Source organism: Sipha flava, unplaced genomic scaffold (assembly GCF_003268045.1).
Source record: "Sipha flava isolate LNK unplaced genomic scaffold, YSA_version1 111_pilon_pilon, whole genome shotgun sequence".
NCBI lineage: Eukaryota > Metazoa > Arthropoda > Insecta > Hemiptera > Aphididae > Sipha > Sipha flava.
The window spans coordinates 1643440-1664930 of record NW_020271729.1 but is presented as its reverse complement, the minus strand read 5'-3'; the positions used below and the strand labels follow the sequence as shown (position 1 = coordinate 1664930).

General features: G+C 25.8%; 1 protein-coding gene across 3 annotated transcripts in view; it reads right to left on the bottom strand.

Annotated features, from left to right (window-relative positions):
• The window catches only part of LOC112688686 (A-kinase anchor protein 9), a 54020-nt gene that overhangs the window by 27808 nt on the left and 4721 nt on the right, over window positions 1-21491 (bottom strand). For 2 of the 3 annotated variants that reach the window (XM_025562018.1, XM_025562010.1), the window contains one exon: window positions 11940-12150. In XM_025562018.1, coding sequence (XP_025417803.1) covers window positions 11940-12134 — 195 coding nt within the window. In that variant the 5' untranslated portion in view covers window positions 12135-12150. Of the gene's footprint in view, window positions 1-4173; window positions 4430-11939; window positions 12151-21491 lie in introns of those variants that run through there. The other variant, XM_025562024.1, reaches the window with a different exon arrangement.

Here is a 21491-nt window from a genome sequence, read left to right as displayed (position 1 = left end):
CGGAAGACTGGTTACTCATTATTATACCCCTCCTACCTCCTACCCATATAGACGCCGTGCCGCCGTCGCTCGCCGAGAGAATATTTCAAACCGGCTGATGAAATTTCGAACGATAGGTAAATAATTTAATATGTGGAACATGTACGAAAGGAAGTCGCTAAAAACAAGTTACCAGTCCGTTTGTTTGAAACATGGAATAATAATTAAATGACCGACATCGTCTCCCGATTGTTTGATGAATGAAATCACTGCAATAGTCATTTTGAACGACAATAAGACACATTTTCGGAACATTAACATATTAACCGTCCATATAATATGCATACAATCCGATGTTTCAGCACTCTCGCCTCTAACGGAGATACAAATCAATAATCGATATTAACTTTTGTTAAACCCTGTGTGTTTAGCAAAAATATTTAATTTGAATGACATACAATCGAACATTGTTTATGTACTAGAGATTTATTTCGTAATGATTTGTTTGAAATATTATTTTCTGAGAGCTGAAAAAAAAATATTTTCAGGTAAAAAAAGGTTCGATACGAAGTAGATTAAAAATGTATAGACCGAAAAATTACAAGATCTACTTAAAATCTATAAATGTTATAGATACATCCATGTAAACATAAACATTTATAAACATATTTATTGTACAATGTCAGAAAAATCGACTACTTTAAAAATACAAAAATTGTATTGTACCTATAGATAATTAATACTGATTAAAAACAAAAATACATAATAATTTTAACTCTATCAATAAAATAATTGAATGAAAACCGAATTAAACTTTAATAATCATAGATAAAATAAATAATACTGTTTTATGTTATTGTGCAAACTGGCAGTAAATAATTATTGTCCAAGGGTTTCTTTATAGTATTTAACCACAATTATAAAAATAAATAAATTATAATAGTACCTAAAACAATAACATTAAAAAATAAAAAGATAAATATACCTATTTATTGGCAAATATTTTATTTAAGCCCAAAAACTACATTTTTTAAATCACTCCTTGTATATAATATATAAATAAGCGTAAGATGTATACATATAAATAATAAATGAAATATACATCATCTATTAGTACTTTAGTCACACGATATATTAGCAATTTTAAATGTGCCGGCGAAATCGAATGACGAACATGGATCGATCAAAAAGATTTACTACGTTTTTAAATGCACTTTAATGAATCTGAGTTTCCTCGACATACCCTATTTGGAAGACAATTGTCTAATAGTGGTATCAAATGAGAAATTGTTATTCGCGAGGCTTAACTCGAAATCGTCTTCTATCGTCTTTAAGGACAATTTAAAAGAAACGAATTTAAATTGAATTCGTGACCAAAAATCACAATTGGTTAGATCAGAGGTGAACGTCCAGAAGAGGTTAAGGCCAATATCGATTAGTGGTCAATCGTAATGATTCCCGGGGGCTATATTATATTTGACTATTTCCACCAATTTTTATGACACTGGGTCGAGGCTGATAAGTTTTTTCACGTTTAGCTATAATACTAATAATTCGTTCTAAGGGAAGCCAACAATATGCTCCCCTACTACTACAGTTATAGTCTGTATTCTTACTAATATAGTACACTATAAAAATTAAAAACAAATGTAAACAAAAATATTTCATGATAAAATGTTATTTTTAAGATTGTGTTATGGCCATAGTTATAGAATCATGGTTTACTATTATGTATATTAATTTATTATTATTACTTATTTAATTTTTCAAAACTATACTATATATTATTTAAGTGTTCTCAGAAATATTTTAAAAGTAATGATTGTTCTTATGATTTTTGTTCATTAATGTGATTTAAATTACTGGTAAAAGTATGGATAAAGCATGACAGTTTAAAATCATTATTTTACGTAATTTACAAATAAAAAACGGATTTTAAATTCTTCTACAACCATTACAAGGCATTAAAGCAAAATTTTTAAATTACCTTTTCCTATTGTTTTATAGTTCAAATTGAATTAAATTACTGTAAAATTTAATATAAAAAATCCCAATATGTTAAATATTTTTATAATTTATCAGTACTTCTATTCTCGGTATTGTAAAAATAAACACAGCTTTTATACATATTTTAGTTAGAAACTGTACTTATTGTTTTTAAAAGTTAAGTAAAGTTTTAGTAAAGTTTGAATTCTTTATCAAACTTATCAATGCTCAGATAGTTACCATATGAATATTTATTAGTCACAAAATACGGAATATCAAATCATATAGTACTCTACATCAGTTCTTTTCAAATTTTTTTGTAATGTGACCATCTTAATTTAATGCAAAATTATTATGGCCTCCTAAGGTCTATACATTTTTTTTTATCAAAATCATTAAAACAATAAGGCATTTTCGTTTTCAGCTATATTCTAAATTAAATAATTATGTACATTAATATTTCTTGCTCTGCCTTCCTTCCTGTAATATACTAACGGTTCACTGTTTAAGAAACACTGTTCTACATTACTACAACTACATTTTTACGTTTTAAATTAGTCAATCTTTATTATAAAATACATATTTTAATGTGTGAGATTATTAGCTTTATTATATATAACTACACATATACAAACTAATTATGACTTTTCGTATTACTTATACAATTATATCGATATGTATCCATTACTTATACGATACACGATTACCGAGATTAATAATAATAATATTTATCATCAAGTTATAGAGCATAGACTACTAAACAATTATATTTGTATATTAAAAATATTAATTATTCCATTCTCATAAATGTACGGTTTTATATATTTTACTATAGTTTTACTATATTATTACAAACAAATAACAAATAGTGAACTACATAACTTTTGTAAACAATAAACTATTTTCGAATTGGAAAATAACATTTTAGTATTAATTTACGTAATCGTAAATTAAGGTAAAATTTACTCTTAAGTAATCCCTAAATTATTGCATACAGTTAAATACACGCCTATATAAATTCGTCATATTTTTGGTCATTATTTTTACAAAAATTTCAGGAAAATTAAAATCTTCAAAGTACAACCCGAGTTCAATGATAAATGTGTAGACATATATGTAAGTAAAACCGATGTAAGAATTGAGTAACCGGAACCCTTATCTAAGGCACCACACTACCTAATATTTCTTGTAGAAGATAAAAAAATTATGTGTCTCACTATCTAACATCGTAGAATGGTTCACCAACCAATATTAGACTGGTTGTAAATGTAATTCATCAAAAATAACATAGTCGAGTTACATAAATTGATATAGAAGTACATTTTTCAACTCTCAATTAAATTATTATAATCTAATGGTTACTATTAAATTAAAATATTTGGTTTGCTTTTGTAATTTTATTATATTTTTCTCTCACTTATTTGTAGATATCTCATTCTAAAAACATTATTTTCTGGAAAATGTACAATAGCTTATGGTGAGAAAAACAGAATTGCTTGAGTAAACTATATTTTGTAAAAAAAAATGTTAACCAAAAAAAAACATATAGCTATAAACTAATAAAAAGCTCACTACTCTCTAGAACCTTCTCGTCTATATATGATTTAAAGTATTATTTTTTATTATAAGGGTTAGAATTATAAATTATTAATTTTATATTTAAGTTTACGAGCGTTATATTTTCTCTTGTGAAAAAACAAATGTTTGTTGAATTACTCTTCAATGTTAAATAATATCAATATAAATTACATTTAAACAGTTAATATCGTTATAAACATGTTTTAAATATATTGTACGTCCTTTCTTTAGTTGAACTACGCATAATGTTAATGATTTTGCATATTAAAATATAAAATTATTATTAAAATAATAAAAACCTGTTTTACACTCAAAAATTTTTACAAACTTTCATATTGTTGAAATACAAAGATTACCTACCACCTACGAACGTACACCCGAATGAAAAGTCCTTAACAAATAATATTTGTATAGAGTAGTGATGGTCATATTATTTTTTTTTCTTCTTCTAAGGGTGTAACGTTGTTATCGAAAGCGTACGAGTTATATTTTCCTCGAAAATTTAAAAATTTAAAATCAAGAACGAATATTGTATGGCTAGTGATATGTTTCGTCGGAAAACGAATAGGGATAAATAAACGGTCGAGCCGCAAGTCTTAAGTCGTTTTGGTACTGAAAACGATGATTTACCTGCACGGCGGTGTCAAGGTGAAGAGATGCGTCTAGCAAGTCCATCGGAGTAGTGGGCGTGTAATGTTACGTTGTTTTATTGACGGTACACGAAGTACGGAAAGAAAAAAATCTGAATGTATAACGAGCCTTGCGAACGACACTCATCCGACGACGACGGTACCGGCATAATTCCGGGACACACGCGCGTGTACGACACAACAATCAAAACACGTTTCACCGTTGGAACGTGAGACCGAACTGAGTGCAACAGCAAAGCACCTGTTGCTGCTCCGACCATCGTTCTCCATCATAACCCCCGGTGCAAACGACGTCTCTCCGCGCGTGTATAATACCTGCTGCATCGAATCCATGGCGGCGGCGAAAAGAAAGGAAATGTACATGGCTCTCTACACCGCGAACCGAGTACTTTTCTATACGTGTATTCATAATAATACATTACATGCCATTCCGTTGAAATATCATCGATATGAATTAAAAACGTCGAATAATTGTGATTTCGTAAAAAAAAAAAAAAAATTAAAAAAATTAGTGCTGAAATCATTATTATAACTATCGTTTTTTTAGTAAATCATTTGCCGTTTTGTACTATCCTCAAACATATAACGAGTATATACATCCACTATATCCTTGCTAAGTTATTCACCTCGCAACAACACGTTCGATTTCGAAATACTACATTTCAGTTATACATATGTGTCATATAAATACATTTTTTTTAAAAAGGATCCACTGATATTGCGCTGCTGTTCATCTATACGTGCATAACGAATGAATTAATGTTGATAAACAATATACACACGTGATATCTATGCCCACACATTTACATGCCATCGCACATGGCATTCATATTGTTTGTCAGTCGTTTTCACATATACATGCGTATGTTTAAACGTTTTTCGTGTCCTCAGGACGTATAAAGAGACAGAAAAATATAAATAAAAATAAGAGAAAAAGGAGCACACAAAACATCAAACTAAATTTTCACATGTTATTCACCCATAATATTGTCCATTCGGAAAATCTATACATGTAAGTATGTTATAAAGTAATTTAAACACATTTATTTGGTCAAATGAAGGTGAATGTGAATTGTAGAATTGTACAATAATATTTTTGTATATTATATGTATTTATTTGTGGGTTATGAAGTAACATTTTTACAGTCCATGCATTTAACAATGTATAAATTTAGTTTTTATTCCATAGTTAGTTTCGACAATTAAGAGAAACTAAAAAGAACAAGTAAATTTAATTGGAAAATGATGTTTTTTTTTTAGATTTTTTTTTAGTTATCCTAATTAACATTTAGCCTAATTTTATTTTATAAATTTTAGCTCGTACATATTAATTATTAATATACAAAATAAATAAAAAGCGAAACTCATAGGTCGGATGAGTACAGGAATGGTGAATGTTATTGCTGTATTGATATTTTAACTTGATACTAAAGTACCATTGTTCTAGAAAAAAAAATATTCTAAGTGAAAGAAGTCGAGTAAATCAATTTTTATTTCAAAATGTGGTTGATATGGTAGAATAACCAAACTTTTTATTAAGGTTTGACTATTGTTATTTCTTATGTTCAAACTTATTCAATAAAAAAGTACCTAAAATAAAAGAAAATCAAAAATTTCAAGTGCCTGTAGACAGCACAGAATTCATTAATATATTTGAAAACTATAAAATTTCTTCAACTAAATAATTAAAATCGTTTAATGGAAATTCATTAAAATATCTCATTCATCAAAATTGCATTTTATAATGCTTATAAATCATTTTCACGAAATCCCAGTAATTTTCTTTATGGCCATAAAAAAAAATTGTATGAAAAATCTTGTATCCAATTTTTAAGCATAAAGTAGAAAAATTGAAAATGTTATGAAGTTTTGACTACAAAAATAAAGCGGATCACGTAATTTAATATTTAAACTCCCATTATATATATTTTTTTTACATATTAAAATTTTTTTCTTTAATCAGTTATATATATATATAATAAGAAACTTTGAATTCCTTTTTAAACATATTTTTCAAACCAATTTTATACATATATTTAAAAATAACTTAAAAAACAAGAAAATTTAATTATCTAGAAATAACTCAAAACATTTTAGTTTAAAAAACAAAAATTCAATTTTGTCGAAAACCGGTATTCTATAAGTTTTAGTTTTTATAACTTTCGTCAGTTTTTCATTGTGATGATCAGATTACTCCCAATAAAAATCGTGTACACAGACATAAAAATAAAACATACATACACATCATGGTAAGAACCAATACACTCCTCGTTTCACTCAAAATATAAAATTTTTTATAAAATATGTTAATTTTGCAAATTAAAGATTTTATTCAATTATTTAACAATTTTTCAGAATTGAATAATTTATGATACAGCTATTATAAAAATAATCTAAACTATATTTTTAAAATTATACAACAATAAAGTAGATAAAAAATATTGCTTACTAATTATATGCTTTGCAAACTTTTAGAAACTATAAAAATTGGATTAAAAATCAAACTATTTTTGATATCCTAAAATATACTCTATAATAGCATATTATATATTATTAGTATATACGTATAAAAAACCTTCTGCCTACATAGTTTTCGAAGAAAATAAACAAAATTATAAATTCATATAATTGTAGTTGATACTCTTGTATACACGTATGATAAATAGAATTGTATTATTAATAATGTTTTATATTACTAAGGTAAATTACATTACAATATTTAAAAAAAAAAACCTCCTAATCTGGTATTACACTTAATTATTATATTATTACTAGGTGTATTAAAATGATGAAAATTATTTAGATTTCAATAAAAGAAGAAAAAAATAAAAAACGTTAGGTACAATTTTTAAATGTATGTAGGTACATCGAAAAATCTCACGTTTTTGTTAGGCTTAATAGAAAATAATAATTTTTTTTTTTTTTTGAGAAAACAATTGTGGGCAACCAACGGTTGAATCAAAAAAGTGTGTATATCAATGGTTAATTATTGTTTCGTATACCGTAGGCTATAATCAGAACAGTCTCATACATGGCTGCAGTGGACCACCAACGTCATTCGCGTCTTAAATATAGCTATAACCGCGTGAATTCCATTATTTATGGTATATTACTACGTACGATTTTCGGGATAGATCTAGAGGAAACAGACGCTTAGGTCATTTCCCATGCAAATCAAGACTCTTCGTATCACAAAGCATACGTATTATAGGTAACCCCAGAACCCTAGGAAATGTATAAAATGGTACTAACTAACTATACTTCATGTATAATAAATATATAATCAACCTATAATACCATACATTAATTACAATCGAGCGTATATTAGAGGCACTGTTATGCATGTATTGTTGTTCTGGACACCGTTTAAATGCATAACACGAATCGTGAATTATTGAATAATAACATTATAATGTTATGTGTACGCATAACGGTAATTAATTTTGTGCAAGTATACAATAACCAAAACTTATACCTATTCTGGGTATCGCGGTCCGGATGGCTTAACAAATTTCGTGTGTATTATAGATACCGTTGTCTTGGCACGCTCCGTTAATTACTTACGTTTTCCACAGTTAATTCACAATACATTCCGACGAATAATAATAATTAGAAAACCTAAACTATGTATTCATAAATAAGAAGTACTCTGTACTCGTAGTATGTGATAAACGATTATTTTAGTGATAAGTGGACTATTCGAATATTTTTTACTCAAATATCATAATGTATTTTTAGTGCCTGTGCTACCGATGCAAATATACATTTTTACAACTATATTATTCATAGTTTACTCATTTATTTATTCGTTTTAATTAAAATTATTTATTTATATATTTTCACTATATACTTGACTCATTTGGTTTGAATGTTTTTTTTTCCATTCTGTTGGAAGTAACGAATCGTAAACATTAACATATACAATATAAGATCAATGGAAATAAGTTACGTTTATCTAATACTATACTATCGGTAAAAGAGTAAATACCGGTAATAGAAACTATATCATACAGCGAATATTGATATTACACGTCGTTATAATACCCCTGAATCTCATTTGTATAGACCAGTTGACGGCTGAGTTCGTATGGTTCACACGATTTAATATATAGATGGATTAATGGTTATAATTTACATATAGTAAGAGCGGCAATTTTCAGAAGATTCAACACTGATACAGATGACAGTTAAAGATTATTAATCGCCGAAGGAGGTCTTATTGATGCGATATATAGCTAAATCCATATATCCCCATAATACGAGACTACATAATATCGTAGAGACCGTTTTTATGAACTCAGAGACTACATTGTTTAAAAAGAGAACGCTGTTTGCAATGTATATATACGATTATATACATATTATTGTTATATGAAAATTATGAAATTAGTTTTATACTATTTTAAATATATATGTATATATAAATATATAAATATTTATGTATAATACAAATACCTAGGTATATTCATAATATGATCAATTTCATTTATTTCTAGTTATATAAAATGTCTTTAAAAGCTACTTACTTTATTAATTTAACTCAACACAATCAATAAATGTAAACTAATTAAATTTAATAGAAAGATAATTAACTTAAAGAACTAAACGCTACAAATCACTAAGTAATGATGATAATCTATGAATCATGAATGATTTGATGAAAGTAGAGAACTGGCTGAATAAAATATAAATAATTTAAAAAAAACAATTAGTATAGAATCACAATCCTGAACATTTTAGTGGTCCATAGAGCAAAATAAAATTTACACAAACATAAATATTTTGATATTTTCTATATTATTAATTTTGGTATTTACTATGAAAAATAAAAGTAACAAATAAAAATGTGTAAAACTTATTTATTATAAAATTGTAAAAGGTTAGGTTAGTACCTACAACATAATAAATTAATATTTATAATATTTATGTCAAGTTAAATGTCATATTATTTAATAATAAAATTGTTGTATTTTTTTATGACTCAAAAAATATACTAAGTTAAAATAGAAAATATGTTAAAAATAAAAATTGACAAAAACGATATGAAGATTATAAATAACGTTTGATTTAAGATAACCAATTGAAAAAATGATAACCCTGTCGTCGTATTGACTGTAGTTCATGGCTATGACGAATAAAGATGTCACGACCGATATCAATCAACCATGTATTATAAAAAAACCGAATCACTAGAGGTCAATGTTTGTAAGATATTCAGTAATATGAAATGAAAATTAACATGATAAATGCAGTTAGGTACTATTAGATTTCCTAGATAATATTATAAAATCATTGAATATAATTATATTTGTACTTTTTTGGGGATTTCATATATATTCAAATGTTAACTAATGGTTGATTAAATATTTTTTTCCTAAAAACATGAGTATTTTTCAATTTCTATTTATACCAGAAATAAATATATTAGTTTTGTTACATGATAATAACTAAAAATATGATAAATGTGTTATTAATAATATTTATGTTTACAACCAGTTAAAATAATTTCTAATTTCTACAATAATTTTTCTTAATTTTTGGGAAAATTTCGGTTTAGTTTTTAAGTTTATGATTTTTAAAAAATTATGAGTTGTATATATTTGTTATTTTAAACTTCATGCATTGGTAAATGTAAAATTATTTTTTTAATGAACATTATCTGTAAATTCAACCATTTGAAAATGCACTCAAATACCTATATAATATTGTTTTTATAAGTAACAAGTACCTATACAAGTATAAATTGAATTAAGATACTTTTTTAAGTATATTTATGTATGAAATTAAATTAGTAACTTATGTTAGAAATCTAATTAAACAGTCATCAAACTTTAATTAAATATTTTGTCACTCAAGAGAAAATAATTCCCAAACTTTGAGACGCGCCTCCCTAGGGAGGCGCAAGACAAATATTTATATTGTATATTACACTATCATATATTTATTTTTAAATCGACATCAATTTACTTTTATTAAAAAATAAAAAAAAATGTTGTTTTTAATTTATTCACGGGAGATAAATTAATTTTTTTTTTTGTTTTAGGGATGAACCAAAAAAGTTTGGGAACCACTGTAATAAGCGAAAACACTAAAATCTCAATTTTAAAGAAATTTTAAAATTTGACTTGTTCATATACAATATTCGATAATATTTTCTAAATTTGAAAATTTTTTAGCTTTCTTTCGCTAAAAAAACGAAATTGATAGTTCAATTTAATATCATCAGTATTTTAGATGTTTTAATTATTAATAAAACAAGCAGAACCAAATATTTCAAAATTAATCCTACACATACATTACTTTTTCATTTAAATTTTATAATTGCAATATTTAAATTGTTTTATGTTTGATTGTCACACCGTTTACTACCATCAATTCAAATTAGTGTACCTAAATTATTATGATATTAAACTATATTTTCAGTTTTTTGGTGCATTACATTTTTACTACAATGCAATCTGGTGTATATATATCAGCATTACTATTGTAGCTTTGCCAGTAAAATAAATATAATGATTTATCATCGCTTAGGTAGGAGTTAGTAAAAAGCAATTTTATGAACAATGGTCAATAGGCATTATTTGACGACGATACATAGATGATACCATAAGATCTAAACGTGATGGCTATATTAATTTTTAAATTTTATTATTTTAAATATCTATAAGCTTTTTGGATGTGAAATTATGCTATATTGGGCTATAATAATATTATATCTCACTGAAATACATTTAACGTTCAGGATTCTTATTTTTTTTTCTTCTACTTACTAATTGGGAATTCGAACCGGAAGTAAATGGAATAACATGCATGCGCTTATATGTATATGTTTGTATACGGCGTATCTTTTCTTGGATCTGTATGTGTATGTACCATTAAAACCAGATAGAACCGGTCACTATGTTACAACCGGTCGATGGCGGTCAGTGCGCCTCTTGTTTTTCGTGATCAAATATTATAAAATATTTATAATATCAATAAAACTGATAATAATACATTACGCCCCCGATTATCTTTGTTCTATAACGAGCATACCAATAGGTAACCGATATTTTGTATGGAAAACTGCGTTTGAATTGGAACAATGTATAAAAAAAAGGTTATAGACATTATAGTAACAAACTTTAAAATACTGTTATGTTTATCGTTCAATATTTACTTCCAAATTAGATTTATTTAATAAATCATCAATTCCCATTAAAAAATAAATTCAGAACAAATGCTACAGCGACTTTTATAATTATAGGTCATAATAAATATAAAGACAAGTCATTTAAATCACCAGAAAAAAGCAATAAAATAATATTTTATATAATCTCTTTAACATGATTTTGAACTGCGACTGTTCCTACAACGACACGATCAATTTTAGATTAATTCAGTTTCTATAAATTTCTAATTGAAACTGAACGGAAAAGTTATTCAATACCATTTACAAAATTATATTTTTTACAAATTTTTAACTTATTCTATTTTTAATGATTTTTTAATATTAATTATAATTTCATATAATAATTTCTACTAAATTTTTTTTTGATATTTTTCTTAATACATTATTTTGAATACTATTACTTTAGATGGTTTAAAAAAATATTCGTTATCATTGATAAAATTAATACCTATAACTTGATATGTAAGTATTTAAAATAGTCTACAAATCTTTAAATGTGTACCAATAAATATACACACATTATTTTAGAGACGGTTGTTTTTAAATTATTTAAATTATAACAAATAGATACTTACTTTTTTTGTGTTTACAGCTAAAATATTCTGTTTTGTCCTGTTTTTGGTAACCATCTCCTTTCTCATAGCTGTGCTCATCTGCGGCGTCCTAGTTGCTTTGGCCGAAACCCCAATGCCGTTTTTGACATTTTGATTACCGGTGAATTTCATCTTAAGCTCTGCAACGCTCTCTGTTTTCCGTATGTGAGGCCACATCGTGCTGTTGGCGTGCCTAGAAAGTTATCATACAAGTTACAGTCGATGTTAGTATTCAACGATTATCAAAAATCTTATTGTGTACGGAATTTAAATCGTAATTTTTTGACAACCCGTCACTAGAAACACTTGGGTCTATTGAACCATAAATCGTCGGGTCTTTAACCGGCAATTCAAGGATTTTGAAGAAGTAAGTCTGGTGAACCAATAACATTATATATATAAAGTTTTTTTTTTAGATTTACTCGCTCGTTTATATGGGTAGCCAACTGAGTACATACCGCCCTGCGCTTTGTAATTTAAAAATGATTAGTGAACCGTGAAAAATAAACGTTCTATCGACAGAATTCGAAAGAAAGAAATCAAATACACGAAAACCTTGGGGTGATTAAGAATTCAAACAAAAATGAAATATCGATCAACCAAATCAAAATATCCTTGTAATACGCACTGAAAATCGTATTGATGTCTGAATTTGAAAGATGGTATATGGTATATGTAATTATGGTATATGTTGTTTCATGCTACATTATAATTTTTAATTTATGTAAAATATTTTATACTTTGTAATATAATTGATAAGCAATTAAAAATAAGTATAAATTATTGAATAATCTGTACACGTTTTTATGAAAAATTTTAATGCAAAAATGTACTTTGATAACATATATATCATAAAAGCTCACAGCTGATAATAGTAATTGTAAATTTGACATGATCATTTGAATTTTAATTTTGAAAATAAAGAATAAAATGTCTACTTTAAAAGAACATCAATTCATAATTGTATAGGCACATGGAACGAATCCTCTTTTTAACAACTCGTAAATACATATAAAATGTATTTACATTTACCTATTTAAAGTAAAAACTATCATTCCTACGTGAGCTATCCTGTTACCTTTACTAAAAGTACAGTAGTAAAATTATATTTTAAATTTGAGAAACGCGTATTATTTATGTTGTATTAATACAATCCGGCGCATCCAACAAAGATAGATCACTCGAAGATAAAAATTAAAAAAAAAAAAAAATTAGAAATCATTAAGAAACCACCATAATGTATACAAAATCAAAACTATAAAGGCTTAATCACAAATATAGTAATGTTATTTTGTCATGGAAAATGACCGATAAAAAACACCGCCAACACAAATTAGTCGCACGCATTTACAGGTTCGAAAAAAAAAAAAATGCGAAATTTACGTTTATATGTATGGCGAGTATGTGTGTGTGAGTGTGTAAACTATTAAATTGATCGTATTTTACGACTACTACGAAGACTAGCGAATTACGTTAATCGTCGTCGTCGGTGGCGCACGCCACAAGGACATAAACTATCGATAGCGACGGCGGCAGAAACAACACCCATCGAGGATGTTGCTGATGAGATCTGTACAGTATATATATATGTGTGTACGACGGACTAGTGTCATCATTATTACTGCTATTATTATTATTATTATTATTATTATTATTATTATTATTATTATTATTATTATTATTATTATTATTACAAGACGGTCATCGTTTTCATTGCGTTAAATTGACTGCGCGATGGACCGGAGCCGCTCGGAAGGGGTTAACCGTCGGCGGTGGCGACGGACAAGACGTTAATGTCTTTTCCGCGCGTTCGAAATAAAACAGTCATTATATTATTACGTTCTATCCGTCTCTCTTTCACACTATCTCCTCTACCACTAGCTTACACCGCTGTGTTTTTTTCTTTTTTTTTTTATGGACACCGCGGTAGAAATAAAAATATTGCACCGGACCATAAACATTTCGGAGCATTAACATTCTTTTGAGGTTTTAAAACCGTGAGCCCTCCCAATAATGTTTCATTTTTGTCATCGATCGCCCTCCCACGTTGCAGTGAACGTACGTTTCCGTGCATAATATGTACCTACAATACATAATATGTATTACACAATTTATACGCATATACAGTTATATATGCATACACGAGACTATTGAATGTATACACTAAAACATTTCCGACTTCGAGATTAACGTTATGATCACTACAGCATTTATATTCATGTATTTTCCATATTACTTATTTATACAATTTTGGAATTTTTAGCTTTGAGGAAAAACAACTTTAAAATTATACATTTTTAAAAATGTTAAACTACTTTAATGCATTAATAATAATAACAATAAAAATGTATTTACTAAGTATAAATCGTCGCTCGAATAACTCAAAATTAAAGAAATAGGTAAAAATTAAAGTAATGATTAGGGCAGAGGACTTATAGCGTTTGAATATTTTTTTTTTTTTGTTGCACAATCACAAAAATAGTGGAACGCGAAACAAATACGTTTTATGCTTCCACAAAGCTAGTTTTGAAATGTTATTGTGCATATACAAAATACCTGTAAATGCATATTTTGCATATTATCAAAAATTTATCATTTTATCAATAGTTTTTCGTCGACATTTTTATTTATTTATTCATACAACCAAAATAGCGTTGAATTTAAAATTATTTTAAATGATAATCATAATATTAATATAGTTGTTGATTTTTCCCAGACGTATTTTAACCTATTTTTCCTAAAAAAACGTCTCGAAAATTATCGATTAGGTTGATGGTCGGGTTATTCATTTTATTTATAGATAGATGAGATAATATTGTTCAACGCACAAAATATTGATACGGGCCACGCGGACGCCTGTCGCCGGCATCGGAAATATACATGTTTTAGTAATCACTGTGTTTATCAACAATTGACCGCCAACCATACGTCCAAACGCGTTCTATTTACTATTTATAATAAAAAATGCCTTAAATAAATATTTAAATAAGAAAACTCAAATAATTAATTGTAACTTGTAAGTTGTTAAATACAATTTGAAATAAAATGTATTCATTATAATAATAAGTATGTACAGAAAAATTTTTATTTTTTGTTCAAAATTATTCATTTTAAAATGTATATTTTAAAAGCATATTTTGTATATTTAAATGCATATTTGGTGAATTCTTAGAGCTAGAACTCCTCTGCCCTAGTTATGATCTTAAAACAGAAAATTGATTGTAATAAATATATTGTAACACTAATTTTATAACTAATATTTATGTTTTTCTACAAAACGTTATAACCGACGACATTCTTTTCTCTTAAATAATATTCTACTCCTTCAATTACAACAAAGAGCTATTCACTTTGGCTAAACTTTAAATTATTGTGCATGTTCGTATGCTTAACAAATATTTCCTTTAGCAGTATTTTTAATTGATATTTATTAATCAAAATAGGTCAATGAGAAAAAAAAGTAAATACTCAAAAACAGAAAATATAACTTCATTATTAAATATAATTTCAAAAAATTCGATTTTATTTTCTGATAATATTTAAATAATGAAACGATATAAATGTACTAGAATATTTGAATAATGTTAGTAATATAACGTTAATATGATATATATAATATGTAGGTAAATGTTATAGGATATTATATTATGTGTATATATATAAATAATGTGTGTAAGTGTACGATCACTGATCAAGACCTCGTTTTTACTTTTTCATTAATTTTCAGTAGAGAAGAATGATTCTTAAGTATATCTTGTATTTTTCAAAAGATTAAGGTTAAGGAATGATTATTATATAACAATAGCAGTGTAAACTGTAGTTCTATTTGAACGCATACAGATTAAATGAATAAATAAATGTGATTGCAGTCTAACAAGTAAAAATAAATATGGATATTGTTTTGTACAAGACATACAACTACCCGGTAAATAAATAAATGTATCATAATCATACTCTATAAATGAAACTTTATTTTTCGCACTGCAATTAAATATTCTTTTTTAAATACTATCAATATTAAAATTACATTCAAACTTTCTTTCTATCGCATCGTTTTCCATATAAGATACTTTTTTAACGCTATTAAATAATTAGATTCAACGTTTATCAAATTTTCAAAATGTGAAGAGCAAAAGGTAAATTAGTAATTTTCTGTATGAAAAATATAATACAGTATAATAATAGATATGATGTTGGATTACTTTTTTTTTCTGAAAGCAATCCTCTTTATAATGAAGTATAAAATTGATATTTTCTAAATTTAAATTAAATAATAATGTGATTAAAATATTGTAGGTCTTAGAATTAGATTTTTTTTTTTGTAAAATTGTAGAATTTTTTTTCCTAACTTAATTTTTATTATTGAACAATTAAAAATAAGCCTGTTTTGTTTTAAGTATTAACCAAATTAAATTAAAAATAAATTAAAAAGATTTATAGGCAAATAACTCTTTTTTAATTTTTGAATAGATTATTAAATTACAATTAAAAGTTCTTACTGTGCATTCAATATTTAAATTTAAATTCTATACGTTTAAGTATATTTTTACTCTAATCAAATAATCAGTTATTAATTATCAGTAATTATTTTAATGAGTATAAAATATTAAATCCCACAGAAATCAATGAAACAATTAACTAAACGATTATGAATACTAACACAAATGATTAATAATCATAGTATTGTTTCAAGTATTACAAATATTTAAACTTATAATTATTCGAAATACTGTAATTATAGAATAATAATTATAATTTTATTTTTTAAAATGTAAAATTGTATAATAACTATTAAAATATTTAATGAGGATCCAAATAAGTTATCTCTCGTATGTATTTATATTGCACCACATATATTATAAGAACATTTTGGAACGTTTTTAATCTGAAGTCATACCATATTGGTTTTATTGTTAAAATAAAACATAGTATTATTTTTTCACAAATAATAGTAGAGGAAAATTAAAATTAAAGTATAAAAAATAATATTGCTAATTCTCAAATTTGTTGATAAAAATTAAACTATATGATATTAAATTTATATAACATTTTTTATATTACAAACTGCAATTTATTAATTATAAGTTATAAAAAGGTAATATAAATATCATAAATATATACTCAATCTTACTGAACTCTGTCTGATACAAAATATCAATAAGTTTCAAATTAATTTTTTATACATATTTCATTCAAAATGACCGTAAATTCAATTTTTAAAAGAAGGAATGCTTAAGAAGATTATGGAAATCTATAAGAGACAAAAAAAAATTGACACAAATGGTACTATAAAAGAATTAACTTGAATTTCTTTGAATCATTTTTATAGAACACACTCGAGAAACTGGTATCTTATCATAACAAAAATAAAATTTATGCGGAGAATCCTGGTTCGCGGAAAACTTTTTAAATTATTATTTTTAACTTAATAGCAATTCTATAAATTTGGCATTTTTAATGTATTTTTAGTGTACAATATAATTTCAAACCATTTGAATATGTAAAAAGTTAATTTTAAATAAAATAAATATATATGCTGGTTAATAACATTTTTATATAATACTAACATTATACAATTTTAACTTTTATCCTTATTTTTGTAGAACTTATAATATTTTATACAGAATTAACGTCGTTAGTTAATGCGATTTACTTTAATAATATGTATTCATAAATTATTTTACAAATATACAGATGTCTGATAAATATTTAGTGAATAAAGCTTTACTCAGTATGTTTTGTTGAACACCGTAATATTAGAGTAGTAATATGTTTGACTCTCTCAGTCCCGACGTCCTGTTCGTATTTAAGAATAAGTCATAATGAACCCTCGCATTCAGATCCAAATATAACTCCTTTAAAATAATAAATTAGGCAATACTATAAACGTATTTGCTTATAATCCGAATTTGTGTAAAATAGTTACAATCATTTAAAAAATGAAATTCTGATTTACTAAACCATCTATTATAATCGATACTATTAAAAAATCGTGGTCTAACATCTAACGTGTAACTCAGAAGAAAATTACAATCAATAGTGACGATTATATGAAATTTCGACGCTTCAGTACATTATACGAGTGAACACGTTCAACCCAGGCAATATAACGTAGGTGCGTTTTGTTTGGATTACGTATATTATCATAGGAAAACAAATAACATGAATAAGGTCAATTTAACTAACTGCACTTCCCACGAAGAAAAAAACAATTTAGACTGAACTCTGCATCCGCATTTACGCACAAGACCGTAGTAACAAAAATAATGTAGTAACATACATGCGTGTGTAGGTCAACGAAATGCGAGCCAGCTTACATTGTTGTGTCTATTTTCGTTTCTCCGGCTGACGCATTTATTTTTAAGGTTTATCATTTAATAACTCTAATATATATCTGGACCTTAGGTCAAAAAGGGCCAATCTCATTTTTTGGTGAAAATGAAATAAATGGCTTAACATATACAATTTGATATATATTTTCTTGTGCTAGAAGGGCGTATCTTGATCATTAAAATTACAAGAATCAGATTGACCAATGTCACAAACAAAAATATTATTTCTATTTTTGAAGTGACTTATCTGATTTACGCCATTATAGTTATTATCTAATTCATAAAACTATAAGAGGTATGTGTACTTTGGCTCTTATATGATAAAATTAATTAAATATATTATCTTATCATTGGCCATATTGACATTGTTTATTAATAGTGTTATCAATATTATATTTGATCTTCTTCTTCTTCTTCTTAAAAAATTTATTTATTTTTAAATCATTACAATGACATGGAGATCAAAGCTGCCAAATTAATTGGTAGAGTATTTATACATAAAAAAAATAATACCGATGGTGAAGCTGTGGGGTGGAATAAGATTAGGTGGATGAAATACATGACTAATCATTTTGGAATTGTTTTATATAATCATTCCTTCTCCTGTGATGAAAATCATACATTTAAAATATTGGACTTGACAAAAAAAACCAGACGTTCTTTTGAATTAGGTGAACTACATACTCTACAGTGTTTGATATTGTCAAGAACTGTCACATTAATTCAGATCTTACAAACTTAATTTTAAAAAGTCTACGTTTGCCTTATGAAAATATAAAAAAGTATTTTCCATCTTTGGATGTCTCATCGATGGATTTGGTGAGAAATCCTTTCATTGACTCAGCATATGAGACTGCATTGTTTACCACTGATGAAGAAAGTGAATTAATTGATATAAAAAATGACCATGGTCTAAAGCTACAGTACTCTAAATTAGTTGAAGATACTGCGAGAAAGTCAAAGTTAAAAAAAATCAAAATAAATGTAAATGTCTCATCTTTTTGGATAAATTTATTAAATGTATCCCAAGATTTCAAGAAAAGCTATGAATGCGATACTGCCTTTTTCTACATCCTATATTTGTGAAGCAGCATTCTCTTCGATGAATGCCATCAAAACTAAAAATCGATCACAATGAAGAACTTGGAAGACGATATGAGGGTGTGCTTATCAACCATTCGACCACGAAGAAAGCTAATAATGAAGAGAAAACAGTCCCAAATTTCTCACCAAGATTAGGTTTTTTATAAAAATTGTAACTTATCTTGTTTTTACATTTCAATAAATTAAATATTTAGGATAATTATAATAATTTTTTTTTTCTATCCTACCATTTTAAATTATTTGTATATTATACTGATATACAACTACTTTGGTGTTAATAATTAATATGATGAAAGTCAAGTGTATAAAAGAAATATGTATACACATATATATATAAGTCAGTGACAAGTGTGCCACGGCTAAATATAGGTTGGGATTAGTGTGCCGCGAGGGAAAAAGGTTGGGAATCGCTGCTCTACACACTAACCTTCTTCCAATTGAAGCAAAAAAGTTAAAAGACTTACAGTCTTTGTTACCTTTTATCAGTGAATCAAGCCGTCCATTTTACTATAAATTAGTAAACAATTCTGCAACTTCTAGATCAAGTGAAGAAGAAAGTGACTAATTTAATAATAATATTATTATTTTATATTTAAAAAAAAATGAAGTCGTTATTTTGAATATTATTTTATAGTTTGTTTTTAATTTTCTAGATGGTTTGTTTTATAGTTAAGTTTCAAGTTTGTGATATTGAAAAAAATATTCAAGACTGAATAATAATAATATTAATATCTTATAAACTGTTAAATTAGATACATATTTTTATCCTATTGATATAATAATATTTTAGTAAGTATTAATTTGTTATATTTATCCTTAAACAAATTATGCTAATATATAAAAATTAAATTAATATAAAAATTAATTAATAAAAAAAATTAAAAATTAATAAAATATAAAAATTAATTAATATAAAAATGAAAAATCTATTGTTTTTATTAATTGTTACTAAACCTAAGAAGTATAAGGCTAGATATAAAAAATATGTTTTATATATTGATGATGTTTTAGGGCCAATATCGCATGTTTTTTATAAATACTGATTTTCATATGGCCAATGTCAATAAAAAACACTTAAATAAGAACATTAAAAAACCTAATAAATACCATTAGGTAGAATATAATTATATTATGATGTTTCCAAAAGTAAAAATGCATACAATAAAAATTAAAATTTATATTAATTTTTGAAGTTCCAAAAAAATGTAATTGTTTATTATCCAAAAGTGTTAAATAGTGAGATTGGCCCTTTTTGACCCAAGTTCCAAATATATATATATATGTATTGATGGTTGGATGGTTCATTAAATTTGTATTGTTGTATAACTCAATGCATATAATAACATTAAGTATATAAGTGTAAAAAAAATTGAACATTAACATAGTATTCATTATAACCATTATGTTCTGATAAAAGTATTTTTTATTTTTTTCACCTAGAATTGCAATAATAATGAACACAAATAATCATCTCAATTGCTTACATGTCATGTTTTGGAAATACAAAAACAAGTTTATAAACATTATAGAATAATAAAATATTATATGTTAAACTATAAATAGTGTATTATCGTATATTTTTTCTAGTATTTTCAAACGAAATTATATAACCACTATTTTGATTTCGGCATCAGTTAATAGATCTTTTTGTTGATCACAACGATTTTAAGGTACATTATGTGTTGACTATTAAGTGCGTTGTTTTTTTTTTTTTGTGTAGATTAGTAAAATAAACGTTATTAATATGATGATAATAATATCAATAACTCATTTAGTAATTTATAGAAATATTGCAAATATTAATAATTAATTCATTTTGAATTATTCAAAATAATAAACAAATAAAATTACAAGCGGTTATAACCAATATTTTAATACTTCCGATTTGTGAATATGATTGAAGAAACATGCAAATTAGAACACATATTCAATAATATCGCAATAGTTCCGTAAATATTATATATAATATTCAGAGGCGCCTACAAATTTTTGAATTAGGAGGACTTAAATATTTATATATATATATACTACCCTAACGCTTATAGAATAGGATAGCATAATTCCTACACCATCACTAATGATTAATTAGCTATGTATT